The following is a 27721-nucleotide window of genomic DNA, read 5'->3' as shown; positions in this document are numbered from 1 at the left end:
ACAACATATGCCAGTGATATTAAACCAGATTCTGATTTTGAAAGCCATGTCACCTGTATAAGTTTCAACTAATGCTAGGTGAAAAACAAATTACAAATCTTGTATTGATCGATGTAGTTCTTCTAACATAAGATTGAATTTTATTCCGTATCTCCTATTTTTGGATAATGATTTGTGAATTCTGTTAGGGCAAATTTTCAAATCCTGAATGGACATAACCTGGGAATTGTTCTTAGTTGTCAGGCCTAGGCAGCTAAAAAAAATAAACGTCAATACATCTGCTTCCCAACTACTCAAATTCTACCAAGAAGAAGACTATCCAGCACCTTAGCTTACCCTCCCAGTTGCACAAAACCCAAGCTTGTAAATGTCATTGGGAATCCATCATTGCAATGTTCAAATTGTGGAACTCCCTCTCCAGCAGTTAGGGAATAGTTTGAGGAGCTGTTTTTCTAAACTGCAGCTCACCACCAGCTTCTCATGGGCATTTAGGGATGGGCACTATATGCTGCCCTCATTAGTGATGCCCAGAACTTTGCAATATTGCCTTTTCATGTGGTAGGTTAAATCGGAATTACTTTCTTAAACATCTCATACAAAGCCGTTGCCCTTCACCTTATCTATGTATTTTTATAAATGCAAATGTTGTCCTGACCCTCCAATCAACCAGTTTTCTGCAGAAGTCCAAACAGATTAAAATAAACCTCTGTTATTACTTGCTGTTAACATTCATGCAAAATCCTTTTGCTCTCAAACTGCTAAATTATATTTTGGACTCAGCTATTCACACTGGACTGCCCGTCCGTTCTGAAAGAGATGGTGCTGGTTGAATTTTTGTCAGCATATTACTTTGCTTTACAGGGTTGCTTCTCAAAAACATGGCGGACTCCCTGGGTGCTTCGTAATTGACACTTTCTCACAGCTTTCATAATGCATTATTTGTTCACTTGCTAACCAGCAGTGAAATAGACACTTGCCGGGCTCTTCCCAGCAGACTCCCAAACAGAGAGCACTGCAAATCTGTTACTCTAGTGAAATGCTTTTAATATTCATCTCGCACCACAACAGGTATGTTTTTGTTAATATTGCTTGCTAATTGTGCTAGGTTAGGTGCTTTCACCACATCCATTGGTTGGAAATGATCTGATCATTTACTGATTTCATTTGCAGTTTACCTCCTTCCAGGGAGGTGGCATGTTGATCTGATTAGCTTCTTCTTAAGCCAAAGCTTCATATTCCTCTTCTGAAGAAACATCTTCAAATTCCATCAAGAACGGTATAGGTTGCTACCTACCCTTCATTCACAGCACTAATCCTACTACAACATCTACCTAATAGACTGTATTTTCACAGAATCACTCACAACAGCGAAGGGCCATAATGTCCATGCTCAAACTCTAGTATAGCAGCGATTCACTCATTCCACCCTCTGGACCCTTCTGCATATCCTTACAAATTTTTTGTCATCATATTTTTATCTCATTTCCCCTGAAGGACATAACAAATTCTACCCCAGCACTTAAGGGAATTTTGTTCCAGATTCCAACCACTTGCTGTACAAAGAATTTCTTCCTGTTGCTCTTATTTCTCTTCCACTTCTTTACCTGTGACCTTGAGTTCTTGACTCCTGCAGTGGGATCAGCCTGCCACTACCACTCTGTCTATATGCCTCAACACATTAGGTACTTCCATCAAATCTTCTTTCATCCTTCTCCTCTCCAACAAAAACAGTTCCTCCCTCTCCAATCTACCACATAACTGTGGTTCATCATCCCAGGAGCTATTCCTGTGAATCTCTTCTGGAACCTCTTCACTGCCTCCACATCATTCCTATAATGAAGCACATAGAATAGAATAAGATACTTCAGATAATTCTAGATTACTGGTTTGTGGAAGCTCAGCATGACTTCTAGGATTTTATGCCCTGTCCCTCTATGGGAAAAGCCTGTAATTATGAATGTTTTATTCACTACTTTCTCAATTTGCCTTTCTTCTTTGTGCACCCATACATAGATCATAGCGCACAGAAAATAATAAATAAAACATAGTACCTAGAACATGGAACGGTCCAGCACAGGAGCAAGTCCCTCAGCCCGCTATGTCTATGCAGACCATGGTGCCAATTTAAACTATCCTATCTCCCTGCACATTTCCTTCCAGCCTGTTTATGTGCTTGTCTGAATGCCTCTTAAAATACCCCGAGGTCCTTCTGCTCCTGAACCTCTTTTAGAACAGTATCCAATATGAGATATAGACTGTCCTCATTCCTCCTGTCATTTTTCCCAGATTAACCTTGTTTGTCAATGATTTGCCCATTGTGTCAGTCTGTCATTAATTAGTGAACACCCTTGCTTCTGACCTTAAAAGAAAAGGCACAGTACTGATGAAGCAGTTGAAGATGTTTGGACACTGACCTGAGGAATTCTTTAGCGCAAACGTAATCTATAGTGCAAGGCAGGACCCAATCAATGAAGTGATTTTGTCCTGCTGTTCTTTAACTTTTCCTGATAGAATCATTCATCCTCCAGTCATCCCACACTTCACCCAAGGCTAACAAGGATGCAAACATCTCAGTCATCTTGCACAATTCCTTCTCTAGCTTACACAATGTTCTTGGATATACCTAGCCACGCTCAGGAAATTTGTCTATCTTCATAAATCTTAAGTTTTCCAGCACATTCTCTACTGTAATGTAGATTATCCATAAGACATCTGCATTAACTTTTCCTATTTTCCCCTTGTCCTTGCTGCACCCAAAGTCCCGGGTCCTTCATTGATAGCATGCGAAATTCAAAATTCAACTGTTCGAAGTAAATTTATTATCCAAGTACATATATTGTGTGTCACTATTTACTACCCTGATATTCATTTCCTTGCAGGCATTTGCAGTAGAACAAAGAAATACAATAGAAGCAATGAAAAACCACACACAAAGACCTGCAAGCAACTAATGTGCAAAAGAAGATAAGCTGTGGAAATACAATAAACAAATAATGTTGACAACTTAAGTTGTAGAGTCCTTCAAAATGAGTCCATAGTTTGAGGAATCAGTCCAGTGTTAAGGTGACTTTATCCATGCAGATTGCAAATAATTCAGTTTTGTCCATGTATTTGAATCCTGGGCTCCACCATCACTGAGAATGGGAATATGCTTGAAGCTCTGCCTCCTATCAGCTGTTTAATCATGATTACCCATCGCAAAAGAATCTGACAATCCTGTAAAAGCTTGGCTCTGATCTACTAACTGGGGAAACACTTAACTCTGTTGATTGTATGCTTTTGCTGTTTAGCATCTATGTAATCCATCAGTGACATTTCTTCAGGCTGGAATCTTATTTTCAAGAGTGATTGTTGCTGCTGCTGACACCAGACATGATGAAAGGCTATTGACCCTAAACACTAAACCTGTTACATTCTTCACAGATACTACCTGACTAACTGAAAAACCCTGATTATCTTTGGTAATTTATCTGAAGAAATAATCTGATTTCCATTCTCACAGTTACTCTTTCTAAATGCACTGATGTGCATAAATCACCACAAGAAAAAGATAAATATTTCATGAGAATATTAGCTTTCTACAACATTGCCCCACATCAATTCACTTGTGTAAAATGTGAAATAGTAAAGGCATGTATGTTGCCTTCTAGCTTCAACATTGAACTTTCTTTGGTCAGGTGTACAGTCATGCTTTCACTACTTCATCACATATTTGGAGAAACACCTCCTACTCCACAGTGATGTGATATCTTTTCACTTCCCACACAACCACCTTCATGGCTTTTCTAACATTGCCAATTCAATGCTTACTGGCACCAATTTGTTATTCTTTAATGCTGCATATAAACCTTGCTAAGACAGTCCTCCTCTCTTCAATTAATTAGATATTCTTCTTCCATCATCCTGGATTCAAATCAGGAGCCCATGACATAATATGCCAACCAATCAGCTGGGTAGCCTCCAACCTGATGGCATGAACATTGACTTCTCTAACTTCTGTTAATGCCCCTCCTCCCCTTCTTACCCCATCCCTGACATATTTAGTTGTTTGCCTGTTCTCCATCTCCCTCTGGTGCTCCCCCCTCCTCTCCTTTCTTTCTCCTGAGGCCTCCCATGATCCTTTCCCTTCTCCAGCTCTGTATTACTTTCACCAATCACCTTTCCAGCTCAGCTTCACCCCATCCCCTCCGGTCTTCTCCTATCATTTCGCATTCCCCCCCCCCCCCCCCACTACTTTCAAATCTCTTACTATCTTACCTTTCGGTTAGTCCTGACGAAGGGGCTCGGCCCAAAACGTTGACAGCGCTTCTCCCTATAGATGCTGCCTGGCCTGCTGTGTTCCACCAGCATTTTGTGTGTGTTGTTGTTAGCTAATCATATATCTACTTTATCAACTTCGAAACAATTTTCTCCTGGTTTATGGAACTCTGTTTAAGGGAGTCATGCCTACAGATCATTTGGGTCATTTTTGCTTCTGCATGAGTACTTATTGACTTCTGCAATACTGAACCATTTCATCCCCCAGGTAATCCCTTGTGTCCCAAGTTGTCATTGCACAAGTAGGTGACATTCAGTCTTGATGGAGCAAGATCTTAAATACACATGTTGACACCTCTACACATATTCAACCTACATGCAGATACACACTATCCACACTCATGAGGAGTCATAAATACACATGTTCTTGACTACACTCTATTCCACTCTAAATTTTCCTCACTTCAGTTCAGGTCTTTCCTTCTCCTAGCCCTGTTGATGCCCTACCATCTTCCACTTCATTCCCATTCCTGCACTCCAAGCTCTCACATCTCCCCTCTAACCCTTTCCCCTGTCTCTCAGTCACATTCCCCCCTTGAGCTTTCTTCTTAAGTGAAAGCACCACTTTCACAAACATCAGGTCTACTCCCCAACTATCTGTTTAGCCTCTAGTTCAGCACTGGCCTGAAAACTGCATTACTGAGGCAAGAAGGGACATGATCCCATTGTATGCTGATCTGACTGTCCCTCTCTATGATAATCCCTGTTTCTTTGGTGTTCCCTCCAAAACAGACCTCAGATGCTGTAGCCTGCAGTCACAGTACAGCTGCATTATCACATGTGCATTAAGGTATCCTGCACCAATGAGATTATTGCCAGAACTGAGAAATTCTAACTACCAGAAAAAATTGAACAAGCTCATGTCAAACAGATGAGAGGTGCTTTAATTGAGGTGTTTGAAATTATGAGGAGGCCTTGGCAGAGTAATTATTTAGCACATATTTCCTTTAGCAAAATGATGAAATGATAACAGGGTTCACAAGGTAAAAGTAATTGATAGAAAGATTTGTCAGGAATTGAGTAAAGAATGTTTCCAACAGGAGTTTGGTAGATTTGAACTCTGCTGCCTTGAAAGGGAGGTAGATGCAAAAACCTTCATCACATAACCCTAGCATTATAATCATACTTAATCTACATGACTGAGGTGCCATGGAATACAGGAGAAAATGAGATGATTAATAATTCAGTGCCAGTATTCAAGAAGCAGTGTGCTGCTCATAAAACAGTGGTTTAAATTAGCTCCCGTTCTTGACTCACTCAAGATTCATCTCCACACAGCTCAAGTTTTCTGCATCAGTTTCCCTTTCCAGACTGCTCTGCTTTATGGAAATTGCAACGCTGTCAGATAGTTGTGGTTCATTTGGTGCAACTTGCTTCAAAACGACTTAAAGTCATTTCCGAAGACACGAATCCAATTCAATATCTTTCCCCATACAATTAAAAAAAAACATTGTCGTTGTCAGCTTACTGTTTGCGGCGAAGTGCTGTGCATAAATTGCCTGCCGCTTTCCCTGCGACAGCGTCGATACTCCAAACGTGCTCCACTGGCCGGGCAGCTTTTTGCAATGTTCTGGGGATCAGAACAGGCTCTACTAGTGCACGCCTTTCTCAGCGGAAGTGCATTTCTGGCAGCGGTACTCTTAATCATTGTAGTAATAGTGGCGGAGTTCTCTGTGTTAAGATGCTAAGTGTTAAATTGAACTAGGCTAACTTGCAAGGTGGTGTCATACTTTGTATTTTGTATTTTAGCTGTCTAAAATAACGTCTTCATACTCCGGAAATTAATTAGGCTCAAATGTTAATATTATCCAGCGGTGCGCCACTGTCATTGTAAACACCTCCTCTCGTGAGTCAACAAAACGTCCGAACTAATTTGGCATACGCCATTTGATAGTGTTGCTTACTGAGCAAGTGACCGACAGTCTCTTCGCATGACTGGATTTGTCTCTCAAACCCAGATTAGGCATCGCATGGGATGAGATTAGGGGAGCCAAACAGGTTTCCTCTGCCCTCTGCTAATCATAGTGCTGCCTTCTCTCCACTTTTACCTGTAAACCGTAACCTTTTTTTTCCGGGAGGATACCAGACTGCCCCGAGTCCAGATGCCGATTGTGCTTGATCGGTTTACTTAATTACCTTTTGCCTGCAGTACGAGCGCATTCTAAATGGTGTAACCCCATACGGCGAGCTATCTGAACCAGGTCGCGCCTTCACTGTTGTCATTTCATTCATGAAATGTAATATAATTAAATAGTTTTCTTTCGAATGTTCTCTGTGAAATTAGTAATAAGAAGAGGTAGTGGTTTGTTTTTAACTCAGAGGATAAACGGGGCTGCTTTGCTAAGAAAACAAAACGTTTATTTTTAGTTGCCGTTGGTCACACGGCCAGTAGCAATTAAGAGCGACTGATGCGAAAAAGATCTGTTTCCCGAGAACTAGGTTTTGAGATGGAATGCAAATATTTACTGAGTGGCACACACATACACACACCACACACGGAGGGGAAGAAATGGACACAGACAACATCCCAAACACTTGGCTGGCTTGTGGCGGTGAAGCAACAGTGTTGAGAAGACAGCTCCATCCTGCGGCTTTGAGTTAAAGATAGAATTCAACACGGCTGCATCTATGGATATGACCTACAAAAGGGAACGGCGCACCATCCTCTGCCAGATTAGATGTACTTAGGATTTGTTTGAAACACACATCACGTAGTTGAAAGAGCAGCGGACGGAGGTTTGCTATATTTAAATAGAATTTACTGCCTTTGCTTCACACCGCAGGGAAGCGAGAGTTGAAATATTTGAATTTGAAGCGATGTCTCCGTGCGTGCACGTTCTGAGCGGAGTATTTTTAGTCCCCTTGCAAACCCGTGTTTGGTTTTATTCCGTGTGTTTTTTTTCACACTTTTTCCCGGCTCTTTCATTTGCGGCGGTCCATTCTGGACGCTGGCGGATGTTTCGGATCTGTTGCACATCAGATTGTTGCTGTTCCGAGAGGACGGCGCGGGGTTCGCCGATCCTCAGCTACTTTAGAGCCAAGACGTGAGTTGTCGCGGAGGGAGGGGGTGTGAGGGCAGTGCGCAGGCGTCATTAATCTGTCCTGGGTGACAGGGCTCTGGGTTAGGATGGGATCATTCTCTGCTCTCATCTCTTTCTTTCTATGTTGTGTTAGCAGGGGGAAGAGAGGAGCCACTTCACCAGTTTCCACAGCCTCTGCCGTTTGCTGCTGAAAGTGCCAACTTGTTTGTTTCTTTGACCTGTCTCATCTGCCCTTCTTCCCTTCCTCATCCTGCTCTCTGCTCTCCGTCCCCTCTCTCTCTCGGAGCCTTCGCCTCCTCTGCTGTTACCAGGAGGGGGCTGGGTGGGGGGACGTGGGTGCAAAACAAAATGCCGAAGCCATTCTGAACGGCCCGAGGAACTGGGCAGATCGGCAGGGCCGGTGCCAAGCGGCGGGGGAAGCAAGGGTTGTGTTCTCGTTTTCTTTTCCTTCTTTTGGTTCCATTCTTCAACTTGGATGGCAATGCCATGGAGGATGCACCGCTCCGCAAAGTCAAAACAAGACGGAAGAAGTGCCCGTGCGTCCCGGGGCTGCCTCTGGACACGGGAGGCTGCGAGGACAAGTTCGACTGCAAGGAGCTGGAGTCTCTCTTTCAGAATTACAACCTCAAGCTGGAACAGACTGCCACTCTCAAGGCGTTGGCCGTACTCATCATCATGACGGCCACGCTAGCCATCGTGGAGTTAATGTCCGGCCCCAGTCTGACCATCTCCAAGGGCTCGCACCCGGTTCACTGCATCATTTTCATGTCGCTCTTCATCGTGACCAACGTAAAGTACCTACAGGTCACCCAGCTACAGCAGATCGTCAAACTCACGCTGCTCTTCGCCTTCACTTTCTCCTTCCTGTGCTGCCCCTTTTCGCTGGGATCCTACGGCTTGGAGCCGCCGACCTCTCCCGAGCACGGCATGTGGCAGCTCATGCTGGTCACTTTCGTCGCCTACTCGCTGGTGCCGGTGCGGACCTTGCTGGCTATCATCTTCGGCCTGATGGTGGCCGTCTCCCACATCATCGTTACTGCCACCTCGGTCACCTCCAGGAGGCAGAGGCTCTGGCGCACGGTAAGTCCCCTCTCCAGAAGCAATCTCCATTTACTGCTTTGAGGTGGGACTTCGGAACAAAGTCCTCGCGTCCTTAGATCAACTCCAAAAGACAGTGCCAACTTTTGTTTAGGGATGGAAGGGGAGGGATGTTGAACGATCTCCCCAGTTCTGAAAGCTGTTGTAAGGATATTGGCAACTGTTCCAGCTCTGCCGTTTCAGTGAGACAGAGATAGACTCCGAGTGGGACAGGGAGATGGAGAGCGAGAGGGGAGAAATGTTCTGTTGAAAGTAACGTTTAAGATTGCAAACTCCGTGGAGAGACGGATCAACTTTAACCTTCATACCTGTTATTTCTGATTAAAGTTCCTAATTCTGAATAGAGGCGACAAATTTATTCCATCCGGTCGTTTGACACATTCACCCCATCACATTATGCATGGCAAAGGCTTTGTCCACAGACGGGAAGCAATTGGTTGATTCTTAGGTCCGTGCGGACTGGCACCAACTCTGCACACCAGAGGCCAAAGAGTTTAGCATCTATTAACCCCACAGCCCTTTTAGAACCACTTACGCAGTCAGAAGATTAAATTGTAAAATGTAGTTTAAAGGCTAAGTGTTAGCTTTTGTCTCCAAAATTCCGGTGGTATTATGATATTACTAAATGGCCGAGCTGTTGGGATTTTGTTAACCAAGGGCATTACACTGATTAAGGCAACCATTCCATCTATCCAGTCTTGTAAATACACATGATCCGGGCAGCGTTTGGCCACATCTATTGCTTATTGATGATTTACCGTGACCTTAAAATCAACTTGCAAAATATTTGCCAGCATTTTATCTTAGGATGAACCCTGAAAATAATGTCAGGGAAGAGGGAGTGCAGATAGGAAGGCTTGCGACTCTAGTTTGGTCTAAAGGTCAGAGATACTTGGACTCCAGCGGCGGTTTAGGATAAGGTGAATCCGGCGATGTAATTGAATCGGGCTCGCCAGAAAATAGAGAACATGGCTTAAACAGTGTGTGTATGTGTGTGTGTTCACGTAAATGGAGGGCTAAGTAAGTTATATAAAATTGACATTAGTCCATGTTAACCTTCGCGCCTACTGATCAGTTACAATGTTGGGCGGGCGTGTATAAATCAGAGAAAGAGAAAAAGAACACCTGTTGTACCCAATAATGCAACAGCTCATTGTAAAAATAAATACTGTTTGTTGACTTGTGTCTCTCGTGTAGTGGTAACTAGATTCGAGAGACTGGATTGAATGGGGTGTTTTGTGTCCCCTCTTGTAGCTTGTGGCCAATGCTGTTCTGTTTGCCAGCGTGAACATGTCTGGGGTGTTTGTGAGGATCCTGACAGAGAGAGCCCAGAGGAAAGCCTTTCTTCAGGCGAGGAACTGCATCGAGGAGCGCCTCCGCCTGGAGGATGAAAATGAAAAACAGGTCAGTAAGTTTGGCTCCAGGTACATAGGAAAGAAATGCCAAAGATCGCGCAGTGGGAAAACGGAGAATTAGATGTTCTGTAACAAAATGAATAACAAAACGAAGAAAATTGGAAGGTTTCAATATATTTAACGAAAATATATCCGCTTAATATTGAATGTCTCTGTATAGTAGAACTATAAAATTAGATTAAATAATCAAACGTATTAAATAAAAATGAAAGCCATTCAATTGCGTAAAATTGAGAAAGAATGCATGACGTCTCTAAAGTTGCTCCAGATTGATTGAATCAATAATGTTGGACTTCGGAAGTGGCAGGTACCCTTCATTAAAATTCATTACTCTACCACTGACTAAATCAATTGTTTTAATTGTCGTGATTAAGCTTAATCTAAGCCTCTTGTTATATAAAATATAACACACATATCGTCCAATTTTCCAGATGCCTAGACACATCACCCTTCCACGGATGCTTTGGATATCAAGCCAAGTATACTTTTTGACAAATAATAATAACATACCAAAATATCTGTACAGTTTTTCATGTTCACTAAAGAAAAACTATTAAAAGATATACATTAAAATGGAAGAAACTATGCGAGCTCTCAATAAACTATACACCAAGCGCCAATGTACAGAACATGCCAGTTAAGCAATGAATTTTGTGGTCTATATGCCACTGTTTATAAGGAAGTATAATAATTTTCACAGGTGTAAACATATTCAATAAAAGCTGCAAGGCAAGTATTAATTTATCTGATTTCCTCTTGGCATCTAATATCTAAATGTTGTCAGCACATTCTGTTTTATTATTATGTATTTGAAGTTACATGGCTGGGTCTCATCGTGTTTTCTCAGCCAACAATTGAGTTTTATTCTGAGCTAAGAAGAGTTGAAATATGGGCTTTTTAATGTCATGGGAGGTGTAATTGATATTCATGAACTGTTGAACGGAATGAAATGTTATTAATTGTTAATGAAAATATGGGAATAAAACACTTAATGAGGAAGTGATGCAGGTTTGTCAATGAGAATATCTACTAAAGGAAGAATAGTTAAAATGAATCTTTATGCAAAGAGTTGTAATTTCCAACACATAAAATGGACCATTTCTCCATTGAATAGAATTAGATTAAATATTCCAAAACAGGTGAGAAAATAGGCATATGGAACAGTGGGACTTTTCATGTTGCTTCAGATGTGTGCCAGTACAGCCACAATAAACCAAGTAGCTGACTCTCAAATTATCAGTTTCTGTGACTCTATGCCATTAGATCAAGCATTATAAAATTACTGCATTTGATTTTAAGATATAATGTTACATTTCAAGAAGGTAATTTGTTTCCAAATAAATAGAGTCACTAGAGTCCTAAAGCAGGAAATAAGGTTAATTCAATAAAGCAGGTAATTTTTTTTCAATTTTCCCTTCCAAAGCATCTGTGTAATCAGAAATAATTGATGAAAAGTATTAATATTGAAGAATCAGTCCATAATGTGACAAATGTGAGGCTTTCCTAGGTAGTCACTTTGGCACCATAATCAAGTCCGTAGTTGATCTTATGTCTTTTAAGTGTTATATTTACTTATTAGAACACCTTGGCAAATATAAAGTTATTTGGTTAGATAAAATGCAATTATTATGTGGTGTTTGCCATTTTGGATAATTGCTATAGTTAGCACATAAAATAATCTCAAGGTATGTACATGAGTGTATTAATACAGTTATCATTTGAAAAGTATTCCAGTTCTCAATAAGTAGCATAATAAGAGAAAGGGAGCATGTACAGGAGCTTGGTGTTTGATCCTTTTTGAAGTGCATGTTAATATGTACAGTACCTTCAAACATACACCCTTCATCTGCTTTTGATTTTTGGAGCTCCACTGCTCTCGACTGTCCTCACTGTAAATGCTGCTTAAAATACAGTCAATCATACGTTTTTTTTTCCCACTGAGGTGTGACAACGCAGCGCCACATCATCACTGAATATATGCACACGATTAATCAGAACAATCTGGCACAACAATGCCTAACCTCAAGAAGGTGTTGAACTCCAAACCCAAGAATGATGTAGCTTTCTCTTCAAATTCAGTTATCTCATATAGGAGTCTCAAAAATTGAAAACAAAATTAGTTGTACTTGTGATCTACTTTGTATCAACCAGCATATCCTTTAATGGTTTCTCAATATAATGAGTATGTTTGTGTAGTCCAGTTGACTGATGCTTGATAAGGGTAGTGGTTTTCTGCTAATTTCAGTCAATAAAGAACCATTATCGAGCATTTCTGTTTAATCCCCCAGTTCATCAACATCACTGTAATTGGCTTGCTCAGAGTCAGGTTTCTAAAAACAGTTAACTCTGTGTGTAATAGTAAATTGAATAACTGAAGTAATTTCTAAACACGTTTTATTGGAGTTAGTCTGCTTGCTGCCTGTGTTGAGTTCATTGCTTTCAACAAAATGCCAGTTAAGTAGCTTTTGTAGAGTAGTGCTTCACAGAACAATCAACTTTAAATGTGGAATAATACTTCATATTGATATTGTTTGACATATAAAAGAATGAAGTTTGCTGCATTGTAAGCATTTCATCTGAAATTTATACTCATCATGAAATGTCCACATAGTTACTAGCTCAATTTCTTAATTACTCCATGGAATTAATATATTAAATATATTAAGAGGCACATCCATTTTGTCTTATTATGCTTGTATGTTGAATAGATAAATAATCCACTTTAATAAATCATTGCTATTAAATTTCACATTTTAATGATTTTACTATACTTTGTATATTAACAGGGTCAATATGTACTTGCTCCAATTATTTGTTAATAATCTATCAACTGTACAAAGTACTCAGATACATGGATTTTGTCTCTATATTTATAGTTCTGCAATTTTCCTCAGGAAAGACTTCTAATGAGCCTATTACCCAGAAATGTAGCTATGGAAATGAAAGAAGATTTCCTCAAACCTCCAGAAAGGATATTTCATAAAATATACATCCAAAGACATGACAATGTCAGGTAAGCCAGACTTTTTTTATTCAAATGTGCTAGCTAATCATTCTTTATATATGGTTATGTTTATAATTGATTAGTTATGAATGATATTTTAATAGTCTAAATATCTTGCAGAAGAATGTCTAAAGCAATCCATATTATCATAATGATAGAACAACATACTATAAATCTATAATGCAAAAAACATTGGAATGAATGAGAGGGTTACCATGCTAAATAATAATAACTATTGTATCTAATTGTATTTTGTGGCGTAAGATTCACTTAGTTTGATATTCCAGCCTGGGCTATATTTATGTGTAATCTAAATATTGCTCATGATCATTTTATTAGTTTAGTATTAACAATTCATTCAAAAAATATCAATTACCATAGTGACACACACAGCATGCTGGGACAACTCTGCAGGTCAGGCAGTATCTATGGAAATGAAAAAAAGTCAACATTTCAGTCCAAAAACCTTCAGGCCCTGAGGAAAATTCTTGGCCCGAAACGTCAACTGTTTATTCATTTCCATAGGTGCTGCCTAATCTGCTGTGTTCCCCCAGCATTTTGTGTGTGTTGCTTTGGATTTCCAACATCTGCAGACTTTCTTGTGTTTATGATTACTGTAATGAACAGTATATATCAAAGTTACTCAAGACTACCACAATCAAGTTCAAATGCATGTTAATTTTCATAGGCATACTTACCATTGAAACTTTTTTTTTGCAGCAAAATACATTCTAAACATAACAAACAATATTAACATAAACATAAATTGTACCTAGTTTCTTTGACAAAATAAACAAAAATAAACATAATGACATTAATGCAGGTTGAGGAAAATAAAGTCCAAAGTAGAATTAAAATTATATAGATTTCTAACTGATGTCTTCAAGCGAATATTTAATGGAACAGTTCAATTTTCAAATCTCATGTCTGCACAGCCATCTTGACAGTCATGATCATTTGATTCAACATAGAACTGACACAGAATTACGTTATGTTTTAACACAGCAAGATATCCTATGTTTAAATAGGAGTCCTATCAAACTCCTTGATGAATATTTCAGGAAATGAGTTTGGTTTTGAAGAGCTGCTGAAATGAGGATGAGAGTTAGAAAAGCAAAGACGCGTGCAGAGAAAATTCAAAGTATTCATTTTATAAAGTGCAATTTAGCACCTATTGAAGGAAAGAAGTATTCTTCCTAAATGAATCAGAACTAACCCATTTCTAAGTATTATTATTGGTTCCATTGTTAATGGTAATATCCATCAGTAATACTAGTGCAAGAAGTTCCTAACTCATGTCTATGCAGAATGCTAGGGTATTAGTCAACAAACGTAGCTCCTCAAGGATCTAGGTACAACATGGGATTACAGTATATCAGTGACCTCTCCTGTATGAAGAAAGAATCATTGTTTGTCCAAGGCATATTTCCAACAATAAAAATATATTAATGGACCCACGAATGAATACCAAGATTAAATGAAACTAAGACAAATATTGTTAGGTTTTATCTGCTAAATTTAGAGTGCTTTGTGGATATTTTACTTTGCCTATTACAGCAAATTTTATTTTGCATCTTGTTATCTTGTTCCTTGAGAAGTGGTTTATAATCTTACCCCCCCCCCCCACCACCCTCCACTGTGCAGTCAGTGACTACAGTGTAATTGATTACTTGCAAAACTTCACGTTGACACACATTTGTGTATGATGATGATCTATCAATGTATTTTTCATGAATTAAGTTTAAGAAGCTGAAAGTTTGGACCTAAGTACTTTTTTAAAAGCTATTCTGTTTGAGAGAAGGCAGCTAGATCACTCTTGGCAATGAAGCTGTCTTGCAATATGTTAGCCATGATTCTTTCCAGTAAATGATATTGAATTGGTGATATTAATTCTAATATCATAGCTAAATTTAGAAATATTTAAGCCTGCATAATGGGTAAAATCATTTTATAGAAACAATAAATATATCATTGTATAATTGTGAAAATCAAAATAAACTGCAAATACTAGATACCTGAAACTAAAACAGAAAATGTTGGAAAAACTCAACAGGTCAGGCAGCAACTGTGGAAAGAGAAGCATCAATTTCACATGTGCACCTTTAATAAAATTGTATAATATTCCTGTTTATTTGACAATTGTAGTCAGGGAAGTTCTAATTTGGCATAATTAGTACAACATATTTTGCATTCATTTAATGCCTTTAAACTTTAAGCTATGACTTAAATATTGTTTCATGAAATAGTTTGGGGTCCTGAAAGAGGAGAGACTTGAAAAGGTGGTGAGGTAGTAGGAGGGAATTCTGGGGCCCAGGTGGCCAAAGGTATGAATTGATTCACGGGTAGCTGCATATGGAGGAGCACAAAGCTTTGCAAGGTTATGTAGTTGGAATGGATTCGATGGATGAGAAGAGTTAAGTCCATATGGGGATTTGAGACTAAGACAAAAAGTCTTAAGTTAAAGACTGTGGAGAAAGTGATAAACGATTGATTCAGATAGCAAATTGGAAGCGGACCTTTAGATAAGATTGACAGGGAAGGTAGGAGAGGAGCATTTGGATTGTTCGATCTGGAAATGACAAAGGTGTAGATCATTAGCAGCAGATTTGCTATGGCTGGGATAATGATGGGTGATATTACAGACGTTGGTGGTACTTTGATGGCAAAGGTGACAAATTTTCTAGAATCCTTTAGCAATGTAACAAACAGGGTGATTGAAGAGGAACCAGTAGATATGTATTTGGTCTTCCAGAAGGCATTCAGTAAGAGCATGGGGTCAGGGGTATTATGTGAGCAAGAATACGGGAATAGATAACTGACAAAAAAAAATTGAAAGTGAGCGTAAATTCTTCAGTTTCAGATTGGCTATCAGTACCTAGCGGAATGTCATAGAGATAAGTGCTGGGACATCATCAATTTATACTTTATGTTGATGAAAGGACTGGGACTATAATAGTGAAATTTGCTGGTGCTATAATGATAAGTAGGTTATCAAGTTGTGATGGGGTGCAAAACAGCCTCTAAATGGATATACGTTTGTAGATCTGTTGATTGCGTGAAAGATACATTGATAGATGAAACATAAAGCGGGAAAGTGCAAGGTTATTCATATTGGAATTTAAAATGTGGCATCACTCTTCTTCTTCTACAAGCTGTTGCAGTATGAAGGTTTATGAGGGGCTTAATACATAAAAAGTTAGTATGCAGGTACAACAGGGAATTAGAAAGAAACTGGAGCAAAAATATCTACTACAAGAACTCAGCAGGTGAAGCAATATCTGTGGATGCAAAGAGACTGTCAACATTTTGGGTCGACACCCTGCATCAGGCCGAAGACTGTTGAGGAAAGTTGACCAGTATAAAGAGGCAAGAGCAACGTCTGAAAGGTAGATCCAGATTGTGGGATGGTGATGCTGGGCAGATTCACCCAGGTGTTGGAGTGTTCAGACACAGGCTGGTAGGTAATAGCTGGAAATGGATAAGAAGAAAAAATCAATGCAGGTGGATCCAGATGGGAGAGGTAAAGGTGTCATGGACAAATAAAAACCAGGCAGTGGAGATGGGTAATGATTCTTAGTAACTGGGGGAAGGGATAGTGAAGGTAAGCAGCAGGAGAGAGAGTGGGTGGACTGGTGGGAGAGAGAAAGGAACATAGGGAGATCATTAATTAATAGGCATACCTTTTGAGAACAACGATAATATAACTTTCTAAGGGAAAAATTGCAACCACTTATTCAATGTTAAGTGTTTTTAGAAACATCAGAACTTAGAATTAAACACAAAATATCTTTAATCATTTGAAATGTAATTTGTAAATTCTGTGTTCGAAAATTCATCAGTATTAGACATTTTTAGTAAGCAATTTGGTGTAGAGGAGGCAGCAATGTATCTATTATAAATTAGCAAGATAATGAAGTGATTAACACAGTGATGCATACAATTTCTTCACAGGTCAGAATTAATGATAAGTTTGCAAACATTTATTCGGGGAGTGGGAATGTGATAACTGTTGGTCAGATGTTCAGTAAGCCCACAATAAGCACTATCATTCTAACATATACAAAATAAAATGTGTTTTTGACACTGAGGGAATAATTTAAAATAGTGAAAGTCTGCAGAAAGACTTGGATAGGTTGAGCTAGTGGGCAAAGGAGTGGCATGTGGGAAACAGTACAGGGAAGTGTGGAGTTATGCACTTTGCTTGGAGAAAAAAAGGTGTAGGCTATCTTCCAAAAGGGAAGAGAATTCTGAAATCAGTGGTACAAAGGGACTTGGGAACCTAGTTTAAGATTCCCTTAAGGTTACTTTGCAGATTGAGTCAGTAGGAAAGAAGACAAATACAACATAAGCAATAATTTCAAGAGGACTAGACAAAAGCAGGGACGTACTTCTGAGGTTTTATAAAGCATTGGTAAGACTGCATTTGGGAATATTGTGAGCAATTTTGGGGCTCCATATCTATAAAAGGTTGTTCTGGCTTAGAGAGGACACAGAGGATGTAGAGAAAAATAATCCCAGGAAATAACAGTTTAGCATATATGGAACAGTTTCTGTTTATAGGCCTGTACTCTCCAGAGGGTGAGGGCAGAGGGAGATTTCATTGAAATTAAATGGATATTTTAAGACCTGGATAGAATAGATGTGGAGAGGATATTTACATTAGTAAGAGAGTTTAGGACCTGAGAACACAGACTTCAGAATAAAAAAGACGTCTTTTTAAAATTGAGATGAGAAGGAATTTCTTCAAACAGAAGCTTATGAATCTGTGGAATGTGTTGCCACAGAGAGCAGTGCAGGGCAGGTTATTGGGTGAATTTAAAGCAGAGATTAATATGTTCTTGACAGGTGGGGGGGGGGTTAAGGTTTGTGGGGAGAAGACAGGAGAATAGAGTTCAAAATTAAATCAACCATGATTAAATACAGGAGCAGTCTCAATGAGCACAGTGGTCTAATTCTGCTCCTATACTTATAGTGTTAAGCTCAGTTGTTCTCTCCACTAACTTGTCATGACCGACTGGGCATTTCCTTCTGTTCTGTACTTTGCAGTATTCATGTTCCTTTATATTTGTTTTCTCATTATTTCTCTCTCTCGCTCTCTCTCTGTTCCTGTAAAACTATAGCCTTCATTTTATATTGTTAGTGGATTCTTAACAGTCTCGTCAATAACTTATCCCCACTACACCATTGGTCTCACCCTGTGAGAATACTGTCCTGTCCAACATCAGCACCCCATGCCCTCTCTGTATCATAAAGCTAATTTATGTTTTCCCTTTCCCAGCTCTTTCCAGAGATGTTACTTCACTTGTTGAGTGTGTTACGTACCCCGTAACTGGGTCACTTACCAGCAAAGATAGAGAGGTCCGTTGAAGTCTGATGGTACTATTTTTAACAGTATTTATTGATAGAAATACACAAAAACAATATCAATGCAAACACACAGATAATATACGTCATCAATACTAAATCTAAAAGCGCGGGTATAATAATAATCAATAAGAAATAAGCTGTATCGTTGTCTAGGGGATAATGAATTGTCCGATGGAAATATATAGTTTGTTCCGTTCATACAGGCTGTAGCCGTTGGGGACCGCTGTGTGGCAATTGTTGGAGAGAGAGAGATTTAGAGAAAAACTTGCCAATTCCTTTTATGATGTCAATCCTGCGAGAGTCGTTGGGAGTTGAGTTCCCCGTTGTTAGCTAAAAAAAACGTTTTTCCGTGGCAAAGGCCACCGATTCCGGGGCAAATGGAAGCGGATGCACGTGGCCTTCCACCGACTTTCGCTATTACGGGATCGCTAGCGTTTCTTCTGGTGCGTCTGAGGGGCTGTTCCCCCAGACCCTCTTTTTATCCTGACTTACAGGGTCGCAGATGTTGATCAGGTTGGGATGATGCAATCCCTCCACCAACCTCCCCCTTGGTTCATTGCCTGGTGGGGGGGGGGGGCTTCGATGCATCGTGCAGGATGCAATACACAAGTCCGTCTCCAAGAGACAATAGCCGGTATCAATGGGTCCGCCTTTCGGAGGCCAGGACACATTCCAACCCTTTTGTGGATTCTGCATGTCTTTCTCTCATTTCCTGTGTCCCCTGAACTGACTTAATAGTGATCTTGCGATTCTCACAAAAGAAGGGGGCTACCCCGCACCCTTCGGCCCCTCAGAGCTGTGGCACATTTGTAACAAGTGTTTTTAGCATTTTCTGTTCTTATTGGAAATATATTTATTCAGAATATATTATCTACATACAAAGAAGAGATTTAATCTGAAAGTTTAAATGAAACAAATCTGAGTTAATTTCAGAAGCTAACCATCTCATCAAGGTAAAAGAAAATCATCAAGTGATCATCTTTGAATAAATATAAAATTCTAAGAAGGATAAATAGGAAGCATGCTGAGAGAATGCTTACCCAAGTTTGATACCTATACATGGGGACTTATTTCAGGCAAAAATGAGGAGCAACTTTTTCTCTTGAGGATCATCCACTAGGAAACAATGGAGCTAACTTATTGAACATAAAATTTAGACTACTGTAGTCTAATACAATCCTACTACTCAGTTTTCCATTATATATCAACCACTTCATCACAGGAATCAACCTGCTGAAATTTTTCTGTATTGCCTCAATGCAAGCACATCCTTCCATAATTATGGAAACCAAAAGTGACACCACATTCCAGGCATGGCTTCACCAGCAGTTTGTAAATTTGCAGCAAAGCTTTTCTCCTTTTATACTGCAGCCCATGGCAACAAAAAGCAATATATAATTGGTCTTTCCAATTCCCTGTTGTACCTGAATACTAACTTTTCATGTATTAAGCCATGCAGTATGCAGTATACCTTCATACTGCAACAGCTTGAAGCTCACTCCTTTTAAATGATGTCACATTTTTAATTCTAATATGAATAACCTTGCACTTTCCCACTTTCCCAACATATTTTCTGCTCCTGTAATGGATTTATATCCATTTGGAATCCATTTGGAGTCTGCTTTGCACTCCCCTCACAACTTGATAAGCACATAGTCGACATTTTGGGCCGAGACCCTTTATCAGAACTAGAGAAAAGAAAGATGAGGAGCTGGAGTTAGAAGGTGGGGAGAAGGGAGGAAGAAACACAAGCTGACAGGTGAAATGGGGGGGGGAATGGGAGGGGTGAAGTAAAGAGCTGTGAAGCTGATTAGTGAAAGAGATATGGGACTGGAGAATGGGGGACCTGATAGGAAAGCACAGAAGGCCATGGAAGAAAGAAAAGGGGGAGGAGTATCAAAGGGAGCTGATGGGCAGGTAAGGGGATAAGGGGAGAGAGAGAGGAAAGGGGAAGGGGAATGGTGGAGGAGAGGAGTGTCGAGAAATCGATGTTCATGCCGCCAGGTGAAGGCTACACAGACAGTATATAAGGTGTTCCTCCTCCAACCTGAGTGTGGCCTCAACTCGACAGTAGAGGAGGCCACAGACTGACATTTTGCAATGGGAATGGGAACTGGAATTAAAATGAGTGGACTTTGGGAGATCCTGCTTTTTCTAGCAGACGGAGCATAGCTGCTCGGCGAAGTAGTCTCCTAATATACGTCGGGTCTCACCAATATAGAGGAGACCATACTGGGAGCACCGGATACAGTAGATGACCCCAACAGGCTCACAGGTGAAGTGTCGCCTCAGCTGGAAGGACTGTTTGGGACCCCGAATGGTAGTGAGGGAGGAGGTGTAGGGGCAGGTGTAATAATTGTTCTGCTTACAAGGATAAGTGCCAGGAGGGAGGTCAGTGGGGAGGGACAAATGGACAAGGGGATTGTGTAAGGAGTGACCCCTGTGGAAAGCAGGAAATGAAGGGGAGGGAAAGATGTGCTTGGTGGTTGGAGATGGCGGAAGTTCTGGAGATTTATCTGCTGGTCACAAAGGCTGGTGGGGTGGTAGCTGAGGACAAGAGGAACCCTTTCCTTGGTAGGGTGACAAGAAGATCGGGTGAGAGCACACATACGTGAAATGGAGGTGATGCGGTTGAGGGCAGTGTTGATGGTGGAGGGAAGGAAGGCATCTCTTTTGTTGTGGAATGAAAAGCCTCATCCTGAAAGCAGATGCAGTGGAGACGGAGGAACTGAGAAAAGGGGATGGCATTTTTACAGGTAACTGTGAGAGTCAGTGGTTTTATAGTAGACATCAGTAGATAAGCTATCTTCAGAGACAGAGACAGAGAGATTGAGAAAGGGGAAGGAGGTGTTGGAAAAGGACCAGGTAAATTTGAGGGCTGGGTGGAAGTTGGAGGCAAAGTTGATGACGTTGACAAGCTCAGCATGGGTGCAGGAAGCAGCACCAATGCAGTCATCGACATAGCATAGGAAAAATTGGGAAGTGACACCAGTGTAGGCTTGGAACATAGATTATTCCACGTAGCTGACAAAACTGCAGTTATAGCTGGGATCCATGGCTGCATCTTTTATTTGAATGACGTGGGAGGAGCCAAAGGAGAAATTATTGAGAGCGAGGACAATTTCCGCCATAGAGAGGAAATAGTGGAGGGGAATAGGTTGGGTCAGTTGTCTAGAAAGAAGCAGAGGGCATTAAGGCCATCCTAGTGGGGGATGAATGTGTATAGGGACTGGACGTCCATGGTGAAAATGAGATGATCAGGGCCAGGGAGCTTGAAGCCATTGAAAATATCCAGAGCATGTGAAGTGTCACGGATGAAGGAAAGGAAGGGACAGAGCCGGGAGGATAAAACAGAGTCGAGGTATGCAGATATAAATTTGGTGATGCAGGATCAAGCAGAAACAACGGGTCTACCTAAACCGGCAGCTTTGTGGATCTTGGGTAGGAGGTGCAGGGTGAGGGAACTATGAAGTTGGTGGCAGTGGATGGGAGATCCTCAGAACTAATAATGTCAGTGATGGTGTGGGAGGCAATAGCATGGTGCTCCTCAGTGGGATCCTGTTCAAGGTGTGCAAAAGGAGGTGTCTGACAGTTGTTGCTGGGCCTCAGCAAGGTAGAAGTCAGTATGCCAGACTACTCCAGCACTTCTCTTATCAGCAGGCTTGATGGTGAGGTTAGGATTAGTGCAGAGAGAGTGGAGAGCAGAGCATTCAGAAGGAACAAAATTGGAAATGGAGAGAGCGGGATGTCCGGGAAGAGGAGATCCGGGAAGTCAGGAGAAGGGATCATCGGTGCGGGGTGGAGAGTCCTTACTAAAGAAGGAGGTGGCAGAAGAAGAGAGCTCCACATCGTTATGGGTGCAGAACTCACTGCAATGGTGAACATCCTTCTTCACCATTCCCCATTCCCTTTTCTCTCTCTTAACCTTATCTCTTCAACTACCCTATTGCCTCCCTCTGATGCTCCTCCCCTTTTCTTTCTTCCATGGCCTTCTGTCCTCACCTATCAGATTCCACTTTCTCCAGCCCTGTATCTCTTTCACCAATCACTCGTTACTTTACCCCTCCCTGTCTCCCGGTTTCCCCATCACCTTGTGTTTCTCCCTCCCCTCCGCCCTCCTTCTTACGTTGACTCCTCATCGTTTTTTTCTCCAGTCCTGATGAAGGGTCTCGCTCCGAAACATCGACTGTACTCTTTCTCCATAGATGCTGTCGGGCCTGCTGAGTTCCTCCAGCATTTTGTGTGTGTTTCTTGCATCTCATCAAGGTGTTCTGATGTACAATGTGGCAGTAATTCAGCTAGGAATGTATCTGGGGGACTGGACAGCTCAGTTCTGAGCTTCACGGATTTATCCAGATGTGGAAGCAGCATGAATGTGTTCAAGGGAATATTAAAACTCTCCTTGAAGTGTCACACAGCATATCCTGCAGTTAATATCCTTGTTATATAGCTGTAATTTCAATTTGCTTTTGAAGTTGGTTCCAATTAAACAAACAGAAGCAACTGAGATTTCATTTAATTAATGAAATTTTGTAATCAACTGTTGGTAAACCAATGGCTTCTGATGCACAGAAGTGTATTGTGGATTCATCTTATTCTGTTTGGCTTAATACTAAATTCACTGCGTGTTGATCAGAATAAAAATACAAATTAATGACTTAGAATTTTTGTTAACCTTGGAGTTGCACACATCATTTTACAGGTTATTGTATTCTTGATTTTTGTCTCAGTGACAAAACATTTCAGATGTACACAATGGAAGACTGGATGCTTAATATATGAGTGAGATCAATAATGTGAATAGACACATTTGGGTCTAAGTTTAATTATCTTCACATGGTATTTAGACAACTAACAAATCATTACAAAGTCTCTTTTCTGTGTCATCAAGAAATAGGCACATGCCTCATTCCAATTCCCATCCACATGTTTGAACAGATCCGTCACATAAAATGTCCAAATATTCTGAAAAGCACTTTTTGTGGAGTTTGGAGATGCATTAGTATTGCAGTCACCTATAGGAAACAACTGTAGACTGTTGTGAACCCCATATGCCTCAGCATGACTGACTTACTATTACCCAAGGACAACTTTAAGATGGGCTCCTAGCCACTTAGTTATGGTATGTAACTGGAGAGTATTAGTAACATTTTACAGGTTTCCATTTGTAAATAATTTATATCCCATTATAACATGTTCTTGCACATGCAGCTTGTTCCAGGATCAGTCATTGTTTTTTGCAACATTTTCTAAGCAAATGATTAGCACTTAATGAGCCTTTCAAGTTACTGTTGAGAAACTAACTCAAATTGAATTCTCTCTTTGTTAAAGATGAAACTCAATTAAAGGAACTGAACAACATTTTGCTTCAGTTTACAAGTACCTTTACAGAGAGTCAATAGGCTATATCAAATATATGTCTTTGTTTGTCCTGATACTATACAGGCTTGTTCTATAATTGGTAATAACTGTGACTCAAAATATCCTTGACCTAGAATGGAAAATAAGATTATTGGATAGTTTAGACTTACAGTCATCTCCTCTCAACTAACATACATAGGTCTAGCAGTTAAATTATAATGGCTGGAGGTTAACCTACCAAAATTCTTGTAATAGCCTTGAACTGGTGAACATTATACAGAATATGCATTGGGCTGGATAAAACTGACAGCTTACTAGTAGATTTATACAGAAGGACTATGTATATACTGATATGTTTTAGATTTCAACACCTACATACAATACATCAGTATAATACAGTCCTTGGAAGGCCAGATCCGGACAACTAAACTCCTGCTCTATCCTTGGTCTCACCATTGAACATAAAAACATTCTGTAATGACCTAGGCTAAGGGCTGAGATGCACTGTGTCCATTCCACTGTGCAAAATTGTAACTGCCCTCTCCTTTGGGACTGTCACCCACAAAGCTCCCATTCCAACAGAAATTCACAGCATTTCTGCCAGCGTAGAGCTTATGCATAACGCATGCAGGAAGTCCAGGATTTGCAATTATACAGTACACAGTGTATTGGGTTTTGTACAAATTGGAATATAGACACTTTTGAATCTTACATGACATTATAAGGACACCTGTGCAGTACCAATTTAACGTGCATTTCAACACTTCCTTATCTTTCACTTAATTAATGTGCCGGGGGAGCTCATGTGGCTCATCAAATTGTTGCCATCTACTAGCAAAGAAATCCTATGAGTATTATCCCTTTGTATTTGCCTATAGCTTTGCCACTTACAACCTTTTGGAACCTCATCAACTCCCATTTACTTGTTAGCCGTTGACTTCTGTCAGTGAGTAACTTATGGATGAAGGAAACCACCGTCAAGTGGTCCGCTGGAGAAAACAGAAGTAATGAGCATCAACTCCTGTTCACAGGAGCAGTCAGCAGAGGGGCGTGTCCAGACAGGTATATGTAGTTCACCACAGGTACACAGGACACTATCTTAGACCCTGGTGTTATATAGCATTAATTATATAAATATGTATAAATCATAACACAGATACAAATTATATAAAATATGACCGTTATAGTATAGTATGAAGAATTTATTTGATTCCAATACCGTAGGCAGACTGCATAATATCTTCACTTTCATATCTAGTATTTAGTTGCTATTTAATTGATAAAGTGGGACTTACATGTTTTTCTCTCTCTTTTCCCCAGCATTCTGTTTGCTGATATAGTAGGCTTCACCAGTTTGGCATCACAGTGCACCGCACAGGAACTAGTAAAACTTTTAAATGAACTTTTTGGCAAGTTTGATGAGCTGGCCACGGTAAGTATTTTTATTAATATTTTCTATTATTTATCTTTGGCATCTATTTACTTTATATCTTGATTGATCATTCATGAAGAGTTAAAACTTAATAGTTTTGTATTTCAATTCTTCTTGGCAAGGATTCTCATTGTTAAAAACTAGTAAAATGAAAAAGTGTGTGCATGTGTTGTATCCTTTTAATAAAGATTCCCATTGATTGTCAATAATTTAAACTTCAACTGACCATTAAGAGACCATCAATTTGATTTAAAATTACATCTTGAAAAAAGGTACAGCTGGATTCCCAATTTAGTGCAAATCAATGAAGGTTAGTGTATTTTAACAACACCCTAATCAGTGATGCTTTGAAGATAAATATTAAGGCAATTCTTTAATTTTCAATGTATTTCAATAGCTCATCAGTGAAAATTGAACAATGAAAGTTTCCTTATGCTGTTAAATAAACTTGCAACTGGCTGAGGGAGATCAGTGACTGAAAAAGTAATGAATTGCTGTGGCTGCTTTAGTGTCTTTGCCCACCGTATAATTTAAAATATTTAGGTTGCAATTGTGCTTTGCCTTCTCCTTGTCCACTGCTCAGAAACAGTTAGAGTGACATGGCAATCTAAGCTGAATAGTGTACACATTCTGAAAAATGAAAGGCTGAAAGACATTTTAGGAACTATCATAATTTATGAGACAACACACTTAGTATTGAGTCCAATAATTGTGGCGTGGAAGACTTATGCATGTGTAGTATGTCTACGTTGATACCATGGAAGGTGATTCTAAACAAGGCTGTCTAATCTCTCTTGGACTGACATATAAGATCTTATGGCAGTAATTTCAAGAAGAGTTATGGAGTTATTCCAGTGATCTCATCATTATTTAACACACATCAAGCTCACTAGTTCTTATAAAGTCTTCATATAGAGGAATTTCCACTGCACAAATTGCTTGTGTGTCCTACGTTGCAATAAAGACAATACACTTTTGGCTTTTATTCTAAGGCAATAAAAGGTGCAAAGCAAATGTAAGGCCTTCTTTTAATAATGGCAGATAATTAAAACATTAATCCTCTGAGGGTGTTCTACTTAGTTCACCTACATCCCTGACTTTATTCCGTGTTTCCTTTTATTGAGGTATGATCATAATCATTAACAAAAATCAAGTTTGACTGCTGCTTGGCACATGTGAAACTGAGTGCAATCCATTGGGAAAACCTGCAATGGACTAAACATACACTCCAAGATTGAAAAGATTTATTTTTTAAAGTGCACTCATTGTTTATGTTAAGCTTGGATTTAAGCTGTCTGTGAGCCACAGTAAGACTTGAAAACAGGTGTATTGGCTCACTATTTTGTTTTGAGATTTTAAGCTGGTGCAAAATTTGGAAAGTGTATGCATCCCACTACTTCTGTCTACCAGGTTTAATAGCACTGGATTTTGGTTATCCAAATACATTATTGCAAGGGACCAGATGATTTTTACAGTCCAATTTTAGGTCAGAATGCAAATGGATCAATTTTAAGTCTAGAAGGTTCAGTTCATCGGATTTCCTTACACCACTGTGTTCAGATGAAATACCATTTATTTCAGCAATCATTTGCTGTACCCATACTTTAGCTGAATGAACTAACTGTCACCAAATCTTGAAGGGGTAAATGAGACTTCTCACTCACCGACTAGATCACAACTTAAAAAATTGAATCACAAACGGTAAACAGATAGAACCTTACACAGTCAGCAACATAGATTATCAACAGGAATTAACAGATTTATTTACAAAGTTAGGTCCAACACTTGTGATAGAAATTCAGTACATCAGTACATCAATTCAGTAAATCATATTAGTTATACTGTGTCCATTGAAGTACAGCTGAGATCTAAAACCAGCATGACTAAACTAGTAATATTGAATAATCCTTTAGCTCAGTGACAAGTCAACAACGTAAGATGGCAAATCAAGTATATTGATCTAAATTCTTCACAACCGACCCAACCTGGAGGTTAACCTTTAGGGTATCTTGCACAAGGACTCCCAAGTCCCTTTGCATCTCTGCATTTTGAATTCTCTCCCCATTCAAATAATAGTCTGGCCGTCTCTCTGCAGGCTGTCTGTTTCCACAACACTATGCGCTCCTCCATCTATCCTTGCATCATCAGCAAATTTAGCCACAAATCCATTAATACCATAGTCCAAATCATTGACATAAATTGTAAAAAGCAGTGGTCCCAACACCGACCCCCATAGAACTCCGCTGGTAACCGGCAGCCAGCCAGAATAGGATCCCTTTATTCCCACTCTCTGTTCTCTGCCGACCAGCCAATGCTCCACCTATGCTAGTAATTTTCCTGTAATTCCGTGAGCTCTTATCTTGCTAAGCAGCCGCATGTGCGGCACCTTGTCAAAGGCCTTCTGAAAATCCAAGTACACCACATCTACTACATCTCCTTTGTCTACCCTGCTTGTAATTTCCTCAAAAAATTGCAGTAGGTTTGTCAGGCAGGATTTTCCTTTCAGGAAACCATGCTGGCTTTGGCCTTTCTTGTCATGTGCCTCCAGGTATTCCGTAATCTCATCCCTAACAATCGATTCCAGCAACTTTCCAACCACTGAAGTCAGGCTAACAGGTCTATAGTTTCCTTTCTGCTGCCTCCCATCCATCTTAAATAATGGAGTAACATTTGCAATTTTCCAGTC

General features: G+C 40.0%; 1 protein-coding gene and 1 long non-coding RNA gene across 3 annotated transcripts in view; both read left to right on the top strand.

Moving 5' to 3' along the window:
- LOC140732147 (uncharacterized) overlaps positions 1-2974 on the top strand; it is a 46463-nt gene extending 43489 nt beyond the window's left edge. Inside the window, exon 5 of the long non-coding RNA XR_012099999.1 lies at positions 2880-2974. This is a non-coding gene — a long non-coding RNA (uncharacterized lncRNA). The remainder of the gene's footprint in view (positions 1-2879) is intronic.
- A 3686-nt stretch (positions 2975-6660) lies between these two features.
- LOC140732146 (adenylate cyclase type 1-like) overlaps positions 6661-27721 on the top strand; it is a 263389-nt gene continuing 242328 nt past the window's right edge. The window contains exons 1-5 of one of the 2 annotated variants that reach the window (XM_073054366.1): positions 6661-7053; positions 7492-8438; positions 9711-9860; positions 12766-12884; positions 24924-25035. In XM_073054366.1, the coding sequence (XP_072910467.1) occupies positions 7845-8438; positions 9711-9860; positions 12766-12884; positions 24924-25035 (975 nt within the window). In that variant the 5' untranslated portion in view covers positions 6661-7053; positions 7492-7844. The remainder of the gene's footprint in view (positions 7054-7491; positions 8439-9710; positions 9861-12765; positions 12885-24923; positions 25036-27721) is intronic. The other variant, XM_073054367.1, reaches the window with a different exon arrangement.

Source organism: Hemitrygon akajei, chromosome 8 (genome assembly GCF_048418815.1).
Source record: "Hemitrygon akajei chromosome 8, sHemAka1.3, whole genome shotgun sequence".
Lineage (NCBI taxonomy): Eukaryota > Metazoa > Chordata > Chondrichthyes > Myliobatiformes > Dasyatidae > Hemitrygon > Hemitrygon akajei.
This window is presented reverse-complemented; position numbering and strand designations above follow the sequence as displayed.